We start from the raw sequence: 17,504 nt of genomic DNA on the forward strand, positions 1-17,504 counted from the left end.
AGTAAAAACTTAACGGTAGCATCCACTTCTGCCATTTAAAATAAACAATTTAGGAAATAATCACTGAAACATACAGCAGTGTACTGAACACTTTTTCTTGCCAAAATGTAACCTGAATCCTTCCTTAACATCTTTAAAATTTAAACACCACCAGCATATTTATGAAATCAAAGCAGGCTGAAAATGGATTTAAAAGTAAGGCTCAAAAGCAGAAATTAGGACATTCTGTAAAAAATCCTGACCTTTTCAATTTGACGGCACGGCAACACCAGTAACAACGTGCACCCTTCTGCTCCATTGGCATTCCTTAGCATTGCATTTGACAAAATCTGACGAAGCCACTGTGCTTGTCTTTGTGAAATGCATCTGTCAGGGTTGTGTCTAAGAATACCTTCTAAATCAAAGTAAAGACTGGCAGGTTCTGAAATGGAACAAATAACTGGTCTGAATCCCCCTAAACAACAAACAGACTTGCCGAAATCTGTGCAATAAATGGCCTGTAGATGTAGACAACTACTACTCAGATCTTTGGAAGAACTCGCTCAAAAACATGTACATAAAACATAACATCAGCTTTTGACTTGTTCAAAAAAAAAAAAAAAAAAGCATTTTAAAATCAATACCAAATTCACAATAAATTTTGGCAAATGGAAAAGATGGGGATAGTTGCCAAATCTGCTTCGGTGAAAAGGTGGTGCCAAAGGCTTCCCCAGAGGAGTGTTTTGAAGAGATCGTGCCATAAGCACGTTTTCACGGCTCTGCAGTGTGTGCATGTGGCCAGTTTCCACCCGATTAGTGCTGAGCTGGTCTCGTAGTCACCAACTTGGGCCAACACTGAGCTGGTATCTATTCACGGCGTAGATATTATGACTGCTCGTCCCATTTAAGGCCTGCGTTCACGAGCAACAAGAAGCTGTGCATTCAACCCACTGTGAATAACACAACTGCCAAGTGCTGAGCCACTCAGTCTCTTAGCTCTACAGAATATATAATCATAGCTGCCTGACACTCCTTTTTCCATGCCAACTTCCCTTTCACTGTCCTTTTCCATTCCGCTTACAACCTACACCTGAGGTTCCAGGAACAGCATCAGAGCAACCAGTAATGAGCAACAAAAAAAATTGAATAAGTTGCACAAAATTAAATAGATATTAACAGAAAACCAACATATATAGATGAGTGTCCAAATACATACAAATGCGATGAGTCAAAAAAAAAAAAAAAAAAAAAAAAGGCAAGATTGTAAATGCAGAAGAATAAGACGGCAGGGTGCAGTGAGCCTGGGAGCCTGCACTCCAATCCTGCTAGAGCATGCACACGCATGCAAACGCATCTACACGTGCAGTTCCCAGGGCCACGTCCTGCCTTCAGCTATAAGGGAAGTTTCTTCAGCTGCTCAAAGGTAATGAAAAACTGAAGCTCCAGTTAAGGGAAAAACTGAACTTACCCTGTGTTCTGTAGATGTACTAAATATGCTGAATGCATGCATGTTCACTCGTGTGTTTGACCTAGACAGAGGTGAGGCTGAATTTATGCATTATATACACTGGCTCCTCGAGTTAACATTCAAGTTACACATTTTTGGAGCTACAAATATTTTCCAGTTTTTTTTTTTTTTTAAACCACTGTATTCTCAAGAATTTTGAAAGCAACCCGCATTTCCATGCACAGCCACTAGTTGGCAGTAAAAAACACTAGGGGGGCATTTTAATCTGACTCACTTCCAACGTTCACAGCTTTTGTCCGGTATTCTTGAATGTTAGCGATTAGTAACAAGATGATAAATGATGCACAGATATAAGGGATTTATCAGACAAAAACTAGCACTGAATAGGAGTTTTTTTTTGAGAGAAGAAAACTGAGTTAATAAAATGCTAAATTGTATATGCAAGTTTTTTTTAAAAAAAAAAAAAAACCTTTGTGACTTTACAGTAAGAGTGACTTTGGATTTATGAAAAAACCAACTTATAAACAGACTTCTGGTCCTAACTGTATGCAGAAGGTGAAGAGCAAGTGTATAACATATTGCAAAGTGGACATGTTAAATAACTGGGAGACAGCTGGTAACACAGTGGTTTTGCCTTTGGACCCAAAGGTCGCAGGTTCGATTCCCACCTCCTGCTGTAGTACCCTTGAGCAAGGTAGTTACCCCAAAATTGCTCCAGAGTACCAAGCTGTATAAATGAGTAAATACATTGCAAGTTGCTCTGGCAAAGCACGTCGGCTAAATGAATAAATGTGCATGTAAACTGTGCAAGTACATCTGGTACGTGTGTGGACATGCTTTTGTCCTTGCAGATGAAAGGATACGATGATGTTCCAGGGACCGAGGCGTAGCCAGTTGGGCCAGAATCCTTTATAAAGGGCAAAGAATCCCTCATTCTTCCAGGTCTGCATCACCCCATCCAGCGTGCCTTTGTAAATGGGATTTCCTGCCAACACGCGTTGGTTCATCATGCGTGTCCGCACCACATCAACAGGGTTGGAGGCCAGTGCCCCCGCCAAGCCACACGTAAAACTGGAACTGCAGGCAGGACATCAGCCAGGCATTTTCAGACTGTGGACACCTGCTAAATTATGTTTAAATCCCATTCCCAGGAGACTGACATTTTTATTACCAGTTCAGACTGCCTACTATAGAAGCTCCCAATCCTTTCATGTTGTGGTTTTAGCTTCAAGAACTCATATAATCAATAACCCAAACTGATTATGAAAGATACTGCCACACTCACATGAAATGCGTTAATATAGTGTCTCCCATGAGACCAGAGAGAATAAGGTGTTTCTTTGTGATGTCGTAGACAGGAAGTTCCACTCCAACCACGATGGCAGCTCGCTGGGCTGTAGGGATGACCCCCTGTGCAAAGGGGAGAGTGTAGTGAGAAATATTTTATTCTAATAAATGTAGCAGAAATCTAAGTAACCATATGAGAGCTCACCTAGTCCCAGCAGATAAACACACAAATTGCTGAGTACACACTGAAGATGCTCTACATAGACACCATCTCAGTTCACACAAACTGTGCTCTTGTGTGCACATCTTTTTTTGTGTTTCTACTGGTTTTAAAGAACACCTTTGGCATCTCTGGGCCTCAAGAAACTAAGACAGTCTTTAAGTACTGACAAAAGTCAAAAGAAAGGAACCCGGTGCCAGTATGGTAATTACAGCCACTGCCTTGCAGTCTGGAGGTTCCCAGTTTGAGTTCCACTCTCACTGTAGTACCCTGGATACAGGTACTTACCCAAATTGAGACAGTACGAATACTCAGATCCATGAGGGGGAAAATAACTGTGCGTTGCTTACGGTACAAAGCTGATCCTTGTAAATCACCTTGGACAACGGTGAAAATATGGAAGCATGGTGAAAGACACCAAGTTCTGATACTTGTCTGCTTTTTTGTAACACACTGTAGCTCCTGTACACTTCCTCCATTTGGGCACTGAAACTTTTGCCATTGCTGTTTTGCTTTCCATTTTCATAATGTCTACTACAGCATTCCATAAAGAGCTGACAGATAATCTGTTAATCACTCCTGCACCACCGTTCCAATGCAAAACCTGAGCGAAACTTGCACTCTGCTGCTCAAGTACATCGCAGCTGATAATATAGACGTTGGAGCTGTTGTCTTCCGTCGCAAAGGCTGTAGGTTCTAATTTCGCCAATTGCGCTAGTACCCTTGAGCAAGATTATTTACCTTAAATTACTCCAGTAAAACTGCCCAGTTGTATAAATGGGTAAATAACTGAAAGTAGCTTTATATAGTAAGTTGCTTTGGAGACAAGCATCATTTACATGAACAAATGTCAATGATGTATCCATAAGATGCCACTTGACTGGAAAAATACAGCCATACCAAAAATAGCACGTAATGAAACTACGACAACTGGTCTGACAGGTGAAAACCATTAGAAAGATTGAAAATAAGGTTGTGTGTGTTTCACTGAATTTGCATCAATCTGGGAACAGACTTGTATCCCTCAGAAATAAACTGTTTTTTTTGGAATTCAGACTTCTACTCTATGGACAGATCTGTAGAAATTAGTGATGAATGAAAGTAAGATTGGTGTACATATAATTTAAGTTTAAAAATTACATCTGCATTTTTAATGCATTTACATTCCATTACATTTATTAATTTCAATGCAATCTCCAATGCAACTAGCAATGTTAGGTTTGTACAGCAGGCTACATACAGTGATTTACCCCTCTATGCAGCTGGGTAATGTTTGCTGTATCAATTCAAGGTAAGTACTTTGATCAAGGGTACTACAGCATGAAGTTGGGGTCAAACGAGTGAAGGGTCAAAACATTAGGCTACCTGTCACAGAAATACTTTCAACTAAGTAAAAATACTGATTGGGTGTCCTGGCAAACGCTTTTGTGTTACAAAACTGGAAGTGTCAAATATGTCTTTTCAGGCAAGATTCCACCCAAAAGTGTCTGAAAATTGACTGGGAGTTTTATACTTCTGGATTAAACCGCGTCGTGCGGTTTAATCCAGAAGTATAAAACTCCCAGTCAGTTGACACCAACCGCGGAAGCCTATGGGTTTTGATATGTCTGAAAGTTCTTTGCAATAATAACATACTACCTGAAACCAGCATGTAGACAAGGAATGTTCAGAATGTCACAAACACCTAGGATGTTTGAAATGCTCAGAAAAGCAGATCCTGATGTTTTAACTGCTGTGTTAGAAAGGTTGAACTGAGCTCTGAGATTTTCACCCATAGGTGAGGAGCTGTTTGCATTCCAGATTCTCCCCGTCTGATCTACCCGAGTCCCTTGGATCTTCTCAGTTTTGTGCACCGGAATCCAGTGGGAGTTCTGCTGGAATCACACTGAGGCCATGAGATCCTGTTTCCCTTTCACCCTGACTCTTAAGCGCATAACCAATGTAATTACTTTGAAGGAATGTCACCTCACCTGGAGTCTGAGGCGTGAATCAGAGTCTAATTAAAATACACTCCCTGAAGTATTGCTTGAAGCAGTCAGGCTGTTTTCAAGGTCAGAATACTGTTTGCCTGCCGCTGATCACTCACCCTCCAGAGACCCCGGGTTCCCTCTGTCTGGTAGATGTTGATGAAGTTGGCCATCATGCTACCTTGTAGAAGGCTCCCCTGTGCTTGCATACGGATCTGCAACCAAAGAATCAGGGTCATGTGAAGCTGTGGGTCTGAATGCAGCCAGGAGAAGTCAAAGAGAAGGCAGCCTTATGTCTGCATGTGAAATGTGTAACCAAGTTCCAGTGCTAAATTAACCATTTCAGCTAAGCGTATCTGTATGCGGTCATGCAAAACACTTACTTTAGGCAGGTATGTATATATGCATGTTCCAAAATCCATACTTCAAAATTTTGTTAGCCATGTGTAGTTTTGGAAAAAAAAGCATCTTGCGCATGTCTAGATGTGAAGTCTGTGAAAGACGCTCACCTTTAGCACGTCGGTGGGATTAGCCAAACATGACGAGAGGACCCCAGACACAACTCCGCAAAACACGTTGATGACCATGGTCTCATCTGCCAACAGAGCAGTATTTAGCACCTGAGTGAGGGTGAACACCACAAAGCAAACAAAAACTAACAACGTGGTAGACAGGTACCAAAGCAGAGACACTACAACTCAACTAGATTAAGCATTCATCTAAATTTAAAAAAAAAAAAAAATTTAAAAAAAACACTATACTACAAAACCAACCGCCCCACTATCAGAGAAACATGCAAAATCCCAATTTGCCATGTCCAGGAAATCTGACTTGCATCACCAAGGCAAGCAGTATAACTGATGATATGACAAATGTGATACTGTATTTGAAGCGGCTGTCCTATTAGTTTCGGAAACACGACTGCTTCCTGCTCATTCAATGCAGGGACAACAGGGACACCGTTAACGATTATCGGCAGTATTAGAACACAATTATTGCGCAGTCGCAGGTAAATCTACGGTGACAGTAGGAGTGACACATGAGAAAGGCGGAAGGAAGGAAAAAAAAAAAAAAAAAAAAGACAGTTTAGAACAATAGTTACACTCATCCTTGATCAATGGGACCAAAAGTTAGCATGGTCCGAATGTGCCGTTCAATGTGGAAGCAGAATGGTCAATCGCTCACCAGACCAGCAGGCAAATGAGCCTGTATCAAAATCAGTGTTCACATCCTGGCAAGATATGCAGTGATGAGGTAACAACACAGAACACAAAGGCACTGCCCAGCATCTCATCTTTTTCTGGATCCAGACAACTACAAATAAGGGGTTTGCCTTTTTCAGTGCTTTTATCCAAAGCAACTTACTGCGTTTTTACCTGAAGATCGTGGATTTTAATTTTACTGGGTCGGTTCTGTTTTAGTACCTTTGAGAAAAGTATCACACTACATCAGGGTATGGCCTGTGACTTGAACCATCATTATAAGTCTGTGTCCTTGAACAACACACTTCCTGTGGCATCCTGTTGTCTGCTGCCATGGTTACAGCAGGTACCGCACCTTGGCTTCTGTGTGCAGTCATGAGCTGGACTTCCTCCTAAAAGGCCCTTTCCTTATCTGTTCACACTGAGTAAAGAATGGCGTACAATTTCTGAAGTAAATGCAACCTGAAACACAGTTAAAGCATTCCTGCCTGTAAAACGTCTCCTGTAAGCTTTTGTGGCGGAGCGTGTACTGATATTGCTAGAGAATAGCAGAATTTTTGCACCTTTACAACTAACCAAGGTACCTGAAAGTGTAGCAGTTATAGCTACTGCCTTTGGATTCAAAAGTTGCTGGTTTGAATCTTACCAACTGCTGCAATACCTTTGAGCAAATTACCTATCCTAAATTGCTCCAGTAAAATTGTCCAGCTGTACAAATGGGTAAATAATTAATACCTTAACACTGTAAGTAGCTTTGGAGAAAAGCATCAGACAAATGGATAAATGTAAATGATGTAAGAAGTACTTACAAAATGAAGTAAATGCAGCAAAATAAAATCCATGGGACAGCGGTCCAAGAATAATCTCTCACACAGGTCCCGACTCAACCTGCTGCATCGTGTACCGATGAAGGGCAGTTTGAACCACTTTTATTAGCGAATGTGTCCTGTGCTCCTTCGTAAACGCTTGCACATAAAAGGATGAGTGAAGTCTAATCCTTTCTCTTCACACTGACAGCCACAGGGAAGATGACAAACACGAGAGCCTGGCTGACTAGAACACAGCTATAACCGTAGGCCTTTGCAGCTTGTGGCCACAAATCCGTAAAGGTCACTAGTGCCCCTAGTGGCTCAGGGGTGAAACTGCAATGCATGAAAGATGAAAGCGGCCAGAATCTAAAAATAATGATCTATTACAGAAGGACAATATCACAGCACACAACAACACTGCAGCTTGCTGTGTCTACTGACAAAGAAAATTACAAAACAGAAGCATTTACCATAGGAGACAAAAAACAGTGGTGGAAATCTTCATGGGTGCAGTGAAAGTGGTTACAACAGTGACAAATCATGTCAAATATATTGCTTTTACTCCGTACTGTTAATGCTTTGGTATCACTACCATAAAGCTATTACTTTAAAACCCTTAAATGCTGACAAAACTTATGACAGGTATTAAAAGATTAAACGGGAAGAAAAAAATTCAAACATCCGAGACCCACCTTCAGGCTGACTCACAAATAGCTTCTTGAGCGTGTTGTATGTGCCGATCTTGATGGTTCCATAAGAGGCCTGACGTAGCAATGCCGGTGAAATCCTACACAAAAAAAAAACAGAACAAACAAAACAGCAAATACGACTAAAAGCACAAATGGGCCCCGCTGCAAGAACCGAGACAGCCTCATGTTTCAACAACAGGTTTGACCAGCTTCAATCCCCCAAGGACTGTAACCTAACTACTTAATATTTTAAAAGCCGCCCTAAACAGAAAAAAGGGCAAAGCCCTTTGACTCAGAAGCCAGATGCCCAGCTTTAAGCAAACTGCTGTAAATGTTCTGCATTTGGAACATCTTTCCAAGCTTGTGATTTGACACTGGTCCCATTTCATCACCAAGAGCAACTGCTGGGTTTTAGGATACGGCTTCAGCCAAATAGCACTACATTATACCTTCATAGCAAATATAAAAACGGAACATGACGCACTATATGAAACATTAGGAACTCAAATAAAGGTATATAGGGGCTTCATACCTTCTTAAAGAGCAATGTCACACCTCATTCACACATCCATAAATGCCATACAGCTTATGAAAGTATCTGGTCACCCACTCCTCTTACTAACCCCGAGTAAAGGGCACGCACACCCTCCTCGCGTCCGATTCTCAGCAGGGCGTGGAACATGCCCCGGTAGCGGACCTCGGCACAATGGGTCTGTCCTTGCACCTGGAGCCGGGTCTTCGTCAGGTCAATGGGAAAAGTGCCTTTGAAAGACATAAGCACAAAGCCGTGTGGAACCGCGTGTAACAGTAAAAGCTTCTCCTGTGCAAAATCCACGTCGCTTCACAACTTCAGTAGGAAAAGCAGTGATAATAACTATTGAAATGATTGCTTCATTTTATGCAGTATATAAAAACAGACAAGACTACCGCTTACAATTTCATTGTCATTAGTGTAATTTATCTCAAATCTCGTGCAATGCTGCAACTCAACTGTGTAGCAGGTGAACCATTAATTATTATACTAGCCATTGAGGTTTATATATAGCTGATGCGCAATTCTGTATTCTTTTGTTCTAGAGGAGACAGGGCGTGCGTCGCACCCCCCACTCCTCATGCGAGGATGATGATGATGGTTCTCACCGAACTCGGCCACGATCGAGGCCATCCCGCCGTAGATGAAGGGCTTCCAGTTCAGGTTGGCCATGTCCGTGTTTGCGCCCTCGGTCTGCTGGAGACCGGCTAAAAACAGCAACAAGCCGCCGCAATACAGGTAAACGAACAGTTTCAAACGCACGAAGAAAGACATTGCGACTCGCAGCTCAACGCTGCAGGTGTCTGAGCCCATCCGACGCACCGCCGAAAAAAAAAAAACAAAAACAGAAAAAGAAACTGCACCGGAATGACACCCGTGCATGAAAAATTGATGCAAGCGCCAGCGCAAAGACTTCTGCTCGCTATTGGACAGCGGCGGTGCCAATCAAAAAAATTCGCGTTGCCGTTGGCTCCAAAGAACAGAAGGCCAGCCCACTTTCTCACTGAAGCCGGCAAATGTGAGTCGTCGAGGAGCCCCATAGATAACAGTAACTGTCTGTAAATACAGGTCCTGAGAACAGGATTTATGGCTGCAGGAAGGATAAAGTTCTGACACGAACTTTATTTTTTACGCAAAACAATCACCTAGGCAAAGCAAATAACATTGCATGAAGTTTAATACATGTACTTTGAACGCAGACCACCAGCCTCGGGACGGTCACCGCACACACACTGGCTTAAAAGCATCGTTTGGATATCGCTGAAGTAAGAACAAACCTGACTGCACATACCTGCGTCGTCACGTGGAACGCACCTCTTCTACTCCAACACCGGCCCCATGACACCGATTTCACGAGGCGCAGACAAAGAAGTGAAACAGGACAAAACTTGGGTTCACTTGCCCTCCATGTCACATGCGTAGAAACAGGAACTGGCCAACAGGAAGTTCACCCCACGCTAGTGCGTGACGTCACATACTTTCTCAAAGTCAAAACCTAGGTTGTCTAACCTTCCATTTCACATGAGAAGAAACAGGGATAGGAGCCGACCGTTAAGTTCACGCGGTTCTCATACGTGATGTCAGGTTCCACGTCAGTGTCAGAACCTGGGTTTGAGTTCCACTTCATTTGCGGGGAACAGTCAGACCGGAAGTTAATGCTGCCTGCGGGCATTACGTCATACGCGTTATCGAAGTCACTTTCTTGAATTGAACCCTAACGTGCAGGCATTAGCTTTATGTTAATCTATGCAGTACTGTAAAAGTTGTATCTAAATATGTCCTGATCAGTATGTGTTATAATTACTGTGTTAATAGTCTGAGGATCGACACAATGAATGATTCATGTACACACAGCCATGGATGCCCCAAGTTTTAACTGGTTGGTGGAAGACGGGACGCTTTTCAGGACAACTAGATAGAATTGCCATGAGTCGACATCGACTCGACGGCACCTAACAACAATACTTTGATTTGAAATATAAATACAGATTCCCCGTGGACTGCATGGCCCAAAAATGTTTTAAAAGCTGTTGCTGGTATGGAATAATATTTGTAGTACCTATCCTTTTTTCTGAAATAAAATCCATAATTAACAGCAGCCGTAACTGCTCCTTTGCCTGGTATGGTGAGAATGTTGGTATCAGCAGAGCGATCTGGAGCTTTTCTAACGGGGCGCATATTTGTGCAACGTTTTCGTTTACAGATCAGTGACCTGCAGCGGCTCTTAGCGCAAGTATAGTCACACTCATCTCTGTCTCTTTTCATAAGGGCGTGTTCTTGTGATTTTTTATTTTTTATTTTCTACAAGAAAATAAAAATGACCTCTTTTTATAATAACCGAACGAACACAGGGAAACAGAAAGAACGCAACAATACTTTACTATCAAATTTAATATAACTGTTTACACAGTCAATATGGGCTGACCTAGAAGAACACGTAATCTTTAAAATTCATCTCTCAAAGCGTATGTTTTAAGTGTAAATATCATCAATGTGATCAGCAATAAGCAGGTGTCCCTTACCAAGACACAAGGTGCACGTGTTTTATATAATCAAAAATATTGTATTTCTTCCATTTCATCATGTTAAAAAAAGGTTCATTTTAATGCCCTTGACTTGACACTGTATAATCAGATATTTTTTGTCTGAAAATGCACAGTCTTTTCTGCATTCTATACTTGAAGAAGTGAATGAAGGATAAAAGAAGAAATATTTCCTCACACAGAGTTACGTGATGCCCGAAGAGCGAGACGGGAGTTGTTGCGCGGTAACTGCACCCACCGCTTCTCCCGAACGCTCAGCGATCACTTCGCATGTTGCTGTGCATTTTCACTCTCTGTGAACACTTTAAAGCCGGAGTCCAAAGCTAAACGGCAGTCCATTGATCTCCAGGAGAAGGGAGACCTTTTATCCAAGGGAGGGCGCTATTGTGTCACCACTGAATCCAAGATTCCTTTTGCTGGAAGAAATCATACTGCATGATTTTCTTGCTCCACTCCTGTGCAGCCCATCATGTGGCTGCAATCCAGTCTCATTCATAAGACAGGTTCTTGTTACCTTCCAGTATGTATGCATTGTATGCCATATTTTTCACTCTCATGATGCTTGTAGGCAGCAGGGAAATCTTGCTTGTGTAAGGCGTCCAGAGTGCAAAGAGAGTCCACATCTCATGTGGGAGCTCATAGCTCTTCGGCGATGATGAAGCAGATCATTAGCCGGACTGGGCAAAGTGCTGCTCCCAGTGTTTCGGCGGTCGGCCTTCACAGGGTCGTACGCAGTAGTCTGAGCGCACGCTGGTACAGCTGATGGACCACTGTCATCACATTTCTGCAATACATTTATACATGCATATACTGCACATAACCTGTACATCTTATATTCGCAGTTTATTTATATAAACACAAACACAGCAGTGAATTTTAATGAGCGGTGTCAACTAAAGTGAGCAGTGACGTTACAACCGCTGCATAAACTCCTCTTTTCTGGACAAGACGACGTTTCCTCAGCATTTGTTGCGATTGAAACGGTTCGCTTAAAATACGGAGTTGAGCACAGATTTAAGGGAAACAAAGGCATTTATATGGTTTCTGTGTTATAAAAAAAAATAAACACTGGAATGCTTGGTACATTCCCACGATAATGTTCAGTTTTCGTGCATTTTGGTTATATCCAGGAAATTTTCTAAATAAATTATATCAAAGTGTAAAGAGAAACAGCAGATAATGTGGATTTAACTTTTTCTGCTAAACAGTAAGTGAACTGGCCAAATCTAATCCAATGCCAAGGCATCTATACAGATATACTGTATGCATAAAACAAAGACAATTGCACCCTGATGCAATGAGTTCTTTTGCGCTAAACACAAACATACTGGAAATTTCCGTTCAGGCCCCTTTCACAGAAATATGCAGACATAACTATCTAACTATGCTAAACAAGAGAAAAATAACAGCATTGACTCCTGCGACCACATGGATTCACAACAAGGTGGCGCATTTAGATGCATACTCTCCTTGTCCACACATAAGTGCAGGACACACTCACCGGGCTCCAAGGGCAACGCAGTTGTTGCGGTTGGGGTTCAAGCAGAAAAGTGAAGCCACACAGTAAACACAACACAACAGCACGGACAGCAGTCTCTTCTTTAAGGACATCCTCGGTCCAGCTTTCATTCCCAAGAAAACAGCAACGGCAAATCGGGGTGTGTCAAAGAACACGGTCGTCTGGCTTTAACGTAAATTCTCCTGAGGTGCTGTCTTAGCCAGGGGCGAGTGCTGAAGGGAAGTGACTTGCAGGTGAGCAATGGGGCAAACCATGAGTACCAGGTTCAATAAACGTTTGCTCGTGCAGGGCGACTGGCCCCGGTTACTGCTGAATAAGGGCTACTCTGAATGGCACTGAAAGGTCGAGCACGGCTGAATAATGTTTCCATGCGGTGCGACAATACAGGCCAGGCTCATTGTTCCTCTCATTGTAAACAAGAACCTTCCTCCACGTGGATGTTGGCCTGAACGAGAGGTGTTTTGTTTGCTGCGAAAAGAAGCGGCTTCTATATGTCTGGGAGTGTTGACTAAAGTGACTATTGACCGTGACCCCTACAACCCACAGTCCACGTCTCTGTCCCTGACTTTGCAGAAGATCACAACTTCGATATGAAGACCCAGTTCTCAGACTCAGCATCACTCCAATTATTATTGTTCCCTTTCATCGTTTCTTTGTCTTTTGCTGTTTGCAGTTATTACAGATTACAGTTGATCATCTGTTAATGGTATCATAATTCACCCGAGATTTTAACAAAATTAACACCTATTTTCCACACCCTAGCAAGAGCACTGTGCTCCTCCACCTCTGGCTACTTGGTGGTCCAATGTACAGGAGGTCCAAAACTGAAAGCCCATAATTTCTCAGTTTTGACCCTTTAGACTTGAATAAGGCCTCATACTCAGATGTATGAATGGCCAAAATTGCTGCATAAAAGGACAAAACTGTCACCTTTGTTAAAAGGCAAAAGTGAGCACAAAGCAAATAAACATTCAATATTAAGTCTAGACATATCAAGTGTGTTAGAAGGAAAACAGTTCTACGGTAACTGTTTCTGAATAATTTAAAAATACACACACACACTTTCTGAACTGCTTGTCCCATACAGGGTCAGAGGGAACTGGAGCCTAACCTGGCAACTCAGGGCATAAGGCTGGAGGGGGAGGAGACACACCCAGGACAGGGCACCATTCCATCGCAAGGCACCCCAAGCGGGACTCAAACCCCAGACCCACTAGAGAGCAGGGCCCAGTCCAACCCACCATGCCCCCCAATTTAAAAATAAGTCCATACAAATAATTTATCTCAGTTTCTTCCTGGTAAAACCTTCCAAGGTAAAGTTAGCCTTAAGTTCTTTGTTTTGCTGGAGACTAGTCGAGCAGCATATGGTAAGAGTGCACAAATATGTCTGTTTACCCATTAGTCTTGACTAGTTTGAGTTCACTGCCCTCTGCAGAGGAAGGGCTACGAAGAGGAATAAAGGCAAAAAAAAATTCCCTCTCCCTCCCTCTGCACCTGTAACTGAGCAGCATTTGTCTTTGGAGCCAAAGGACAAAACCAGTGAGGCTGATCCACACGGCGCCTTTCAGATATTCTATGGCTCGAAACACTTATAACCTTTCAACAAAATGTTCTGGAATAATTGATCAGAGCTCTAAGTAACTACATGATCTACAATAATTTTATCATTACATTTAATCGAAATTCAATATTTTTTTAACCAACATTACGAGCAATTCAGAGATCTGGCATACATTTCACTGAGAAGCTCTGATGGAGCAATCACCATGTGGAAATTTTCTCCATTACTTTTTCTTCCTGTTATAGTTTCATTTATGAACTTGCCTGTTTGACACACTTGGCTAATGCAAACAAAACGGAAGGGACATCATAAGAAGACATCTCAGGGGGCAACCACTGGATCCTCACTCCTTGCATGAAACCCCTCACAAGTGGACATCGTGTCAGCTGCTAAGAAAAAAGGGTGACATGTACAGAACGGGCGGAAAAGACCTTGTAAATGAAAAGAGTTTTTTTTCTGTTTGTTTTTTTCTTTGTCACCCAGTTCAGTGTTTAACCTCATTGACCCTTCCATCTGGGACATCTGTGCTAAGAATTAACTGATGGGAATGGTATGTTAGTGAAGCTGCACTCTGGACAAGGGTCAGGCTTGGAGAAACTGCAGCTGCAGGAACGGAACCAAGAAGGTCGACGAGACGTTGGCCTCCTACAAGCCATGGAACAACAGCATTCTCCAGGACACCGGTACAACCTTCTGGCTGCTTTCTAACAAGGAAATGCATATCTGTGTTCTGAGATGATTCCTTGTGGTCATGAGACCGTCACTGTCTTGGCATCTGCATGAACTTTACCAGTCTCCTAGTGAGATATGGATCTTTTCTAGAGAGTTATGTAACAGCACGGTGCTACTTATGAAAACGTATTTATTTCTTTGGTTCTTATGAAAAATTACTCCTTAGATTCTCTTTTGCCTAATCTGTTAATGCCTGTTTTGCAAAATGGGCTGCGTGGAGAACACCGTAGACAATGAAGGGTTACTGTTTCCATTCGCATTTGGCTGGAATTTGATCGTCATTGACACAATGCCAGTTTACTATGAGTCACTCTGGGAAAGACAATCGTCTTGTTAAATATCTACCTACCCTCATAGCCTAAATATTGTACACCAACAGGGTGACCAAAGCCATGGACTTGGAGCTTCTAGGCTGGATTTTGGGTGTGGGGTCCCTGCTTATCATCAGCACCAACCTCCTGGTGGCTGCCGCTCTCATCCTGCTCATCCGCAGAAGAGGTGGCCAAAGCTGGTGTTTTGTGCTGAACCTGGCACTGGCAGATGCCCTGGTGGGTGTTGCCATCACGGGTGTGGCCGCCACTGCCGTCACTGCCCGAACCACACAGACCCACAAGACCAAATGCCTGATGTGCATGGCTTTTGTCACTTCGCCTACAGCAGCATCCATTCTCACCATGTTCCTCATTTCCCTGGACCGCTATGTGGCCATCAAGTTCCCCTTGCGCTACTCCTGGATTTCGGGTCCGCGCACAACAGCTGGCGCCCTGAGTGTCCTTTGGCTGCTCTCCTTCATGGTGGGCTTCCTGCCAGGGATGGTGCATCAGATGCAGCAGAGCCAGTACGACGGCAACTGCACCTTCTTCTCCGTTATCCAGCCCAAGGCCATCATCCTAGTGTTCTGCACCTGCTTCTTCCCCGTCCTCTCGGTTTTCATCTACTTCTATCTGGATATCCTCAAGATCGCCTGCGGCCACCAGAGGCAGATCCGCCGCGCCCGACAGGCTGGCTCAGCCATGCCTCCACATAATCGTTTTGGATGTCACCTCAAGGCCTTGAGGACGGTGGCGCTGCTGGTGGGCTGCTTCGTCCTCTCCTGGAGTCCTTTCTTCATTGTTAGTGTGGTGCAGGTGCTGTGTCAGGCCTGCACTTTGTACAGCCTTATTGAGAAAGACCTTTGGCTTCTGGGGTTGTCCAACTCGCTGATCAACCCGCTGGTGTATGCATTCTGGCAAAGGGAAGTTCGCCAGGAGCTATGTGCCATGTGCGGCAGACTCACACATGCAGCACCTCTCTCAGCCTTCAGGGGATGCACTGAGCACAATTTACCTACTGAGTCATCGGGGGTGCGAGGTTCTCTCACCCCTGCCCTGCCACAGTCTCTTAGAGGAGAAGAGCATCGTACCAGCACAGAGGTTACAGCTTCAACCTCCTTCTAAACTGACAAAAAAATGGTGTTACCTGTAACTCTTTGAGACTTTGGAGAAGCTACTCAAAGACACAACATTTCCCTCTTCAGTGGGAACGGAGCCCCATGAGTCAATCTGTAATCCCAGATCTTTAAATGCTGAAGGGGGGAGAGAAAATGCCAGATAGTGGCTGTAGAGTTTGTTTTAACTCTGCTTTTAGACCTTTCAGTGGACCATCTGGTTTTATTTGCTCTTTTTTTTGCTTCATTTCCTCTCATTCATCAGACCCCTGTACCTGTGCACTTTGTCCCACGCTATTGTACACACTTCACCTATGTGGAAAAAAAACACCCAAAAAATAATAAAGTAACACAAGAACAAATTACAACACTTAAGAAATAATAATGATTCAAAATACAAAGCTTCATTAATACACACTTTCTTTTAAAAGTTTTTTAAACTTTCCTGAGAACAGAAGATTTTTATTGTACTTAATTAAAATATGTACATTATAAGAAACTTAAGTTTCTCTACACTTAAGTTTACAATACTAGTTTATTTCATATGGAAAAGAGGGAAAATGCTTTTCATCTTAGAAAATAAAAAATAATACACAAAATTAAAGGAGCAGAATTTACTACTCCCTAGTAAAAATTTGTTTTCAGAAATAAACAGATTTACTTCAGAAAAAACTGTAACAACTGTATTTTTACTTGTTTCATTACTCATTTTGACCAAAATTTGGTGGATTCCACATTTGTATGGTGGCAACCACAACCTACTGTATTCCAGAAACTTGACTTGAACAGCAGAGACCTGCCAAAATTGGAAAACAAATTTTAAATGTGGAACATAGAAATAGATATTTTGTCCATAGTTTCCTTTTTATGAATAGACAAAAGACTAAATATAGTTTCCTTTTTATGAATAGACAAAAGACTAAATATACAGCTCCTGCCAAGTGCTCACAAATTATTAAAAACTTAACAAAACCCATGTTCATCTTACATCAAATGTAGGTACTTTGTGCTTAGTCTTCAGCTAATGTATGTTTTACTATGGCAATCAATATCACAATAAAATATAAAACAGTGATGCATTGTGATGTTGCTGCTGCAGTTCTGACTACAGTGACTTAGAAATTAAAGGTAACATTTAATTTATAGTTAGTGTATCAAATAAAAAACCACTTTAACGGTACATTTACACACTTGAATCAAAGAACAAAACATCTTTGGGACACATGACATCTGCGCATATTATTTGAGACACATTTAATAATATGGGTGACTGACTTTGTGAAGCACTGTTGTATACTCAGGTTATTTTACAGTCTAAAATATTTCCTGTCCAGCAAGACACTGATTTTAATAATGGCTAAGCCATGTACAATTAAAGTTTTATGTACCTGTTGAAAAATACACTCAATTGCATAAATGAAGAGGAGATGATGCTATAAAAGTGGGAGTAGCGGAATAGAAAAGACAGATATCAGAAGCTTACATAAAAATGAAAAGAGTGAGTACTATTTATCTAGCATGGGGAGAAACTGTGTTTTCCAGGCATCCAGGGTCAAAATTTAACAGTGCA

General features: G+C 42.3%; 2 protein-coding genes across 3 annotated transcripts; one reads left to right on the forward strand and one right to left on the reverse strand.

The window, feature by feature from the left end:
- Positions 1 to 588: 588 nt before the first annotated feature.
- On the reverse strand, positions 589 to 9,655 carry slc25a14 (solute carrier family 25 member 14). 2 transcript variants are annotated; one of them, XM_018728631.2, is made up of 9 exons: positions 9,445 to 9,655; positions 8,762 to 8,860; positions 8,245 to 8,383; positions 7,625 to 7,719; positions 5,431 to 5,516; positions 5,041 to 5,136; positions 2,733 to 2,857; positions 2,311 to 2,524; positions 589 to 1,413 (listed from the first exon to the last, which is right to left on the reverse strand). In XM_018728631.2, the coding sequence occupies exons 2-9, from the start codon at positions 8,823 to 8,825 to the stop codon at positions 1,372 to 1,374; spliced, it is 861 nt and encodes a 286-aa protein (XP_018584147.1). In that variant the 5' UTR covers positions 8,826 to 8,860; positions 9,445 to 9,655; the 3' UTR covers positions 589 to 1,371. The 2 variants fall into 2 exon arrangements, with proteins under 2 accessions (XP_018584147.1, XP_018584146.2); XM_018728630.2 differs by lacking the exon at positions 9,445 to 9,655 and having other exon boundaries at positions 8,762 to 9,083.
- Positions 9,656 to 14,900: 5,245 nt separating this feature from the next.
- On the forward strand, positions 14,901 to 15,944 carry gpr119 (G protein-coupled receptor 119). The gene has a single exon (XM_018728438.1). The coding sequence runs from the start codon at positions 14,901 to 14,903 to the stop codon at positions 15,942 to 15,944; it is 1,044 nt and encodes a 347-aa protein (XP_018583954.1).
- Positions 15,945 to 17,504: the final 1,560 nt, after the last annotated feature.

Source organism: Scleropages formosus, chromosome 14, assembly GCF_900964775.1.
Source record: "Scleropages formosus chromosome 14, fSclFor1.1, whole genome shotgun sequence".
NCBI classification, from domain to species: Eukaryota; Metazoa; Chordata; class Actinopteri; order Osteoglossiformes; family Osteoglossidae; genus Scleropages; species Scleropages formosus.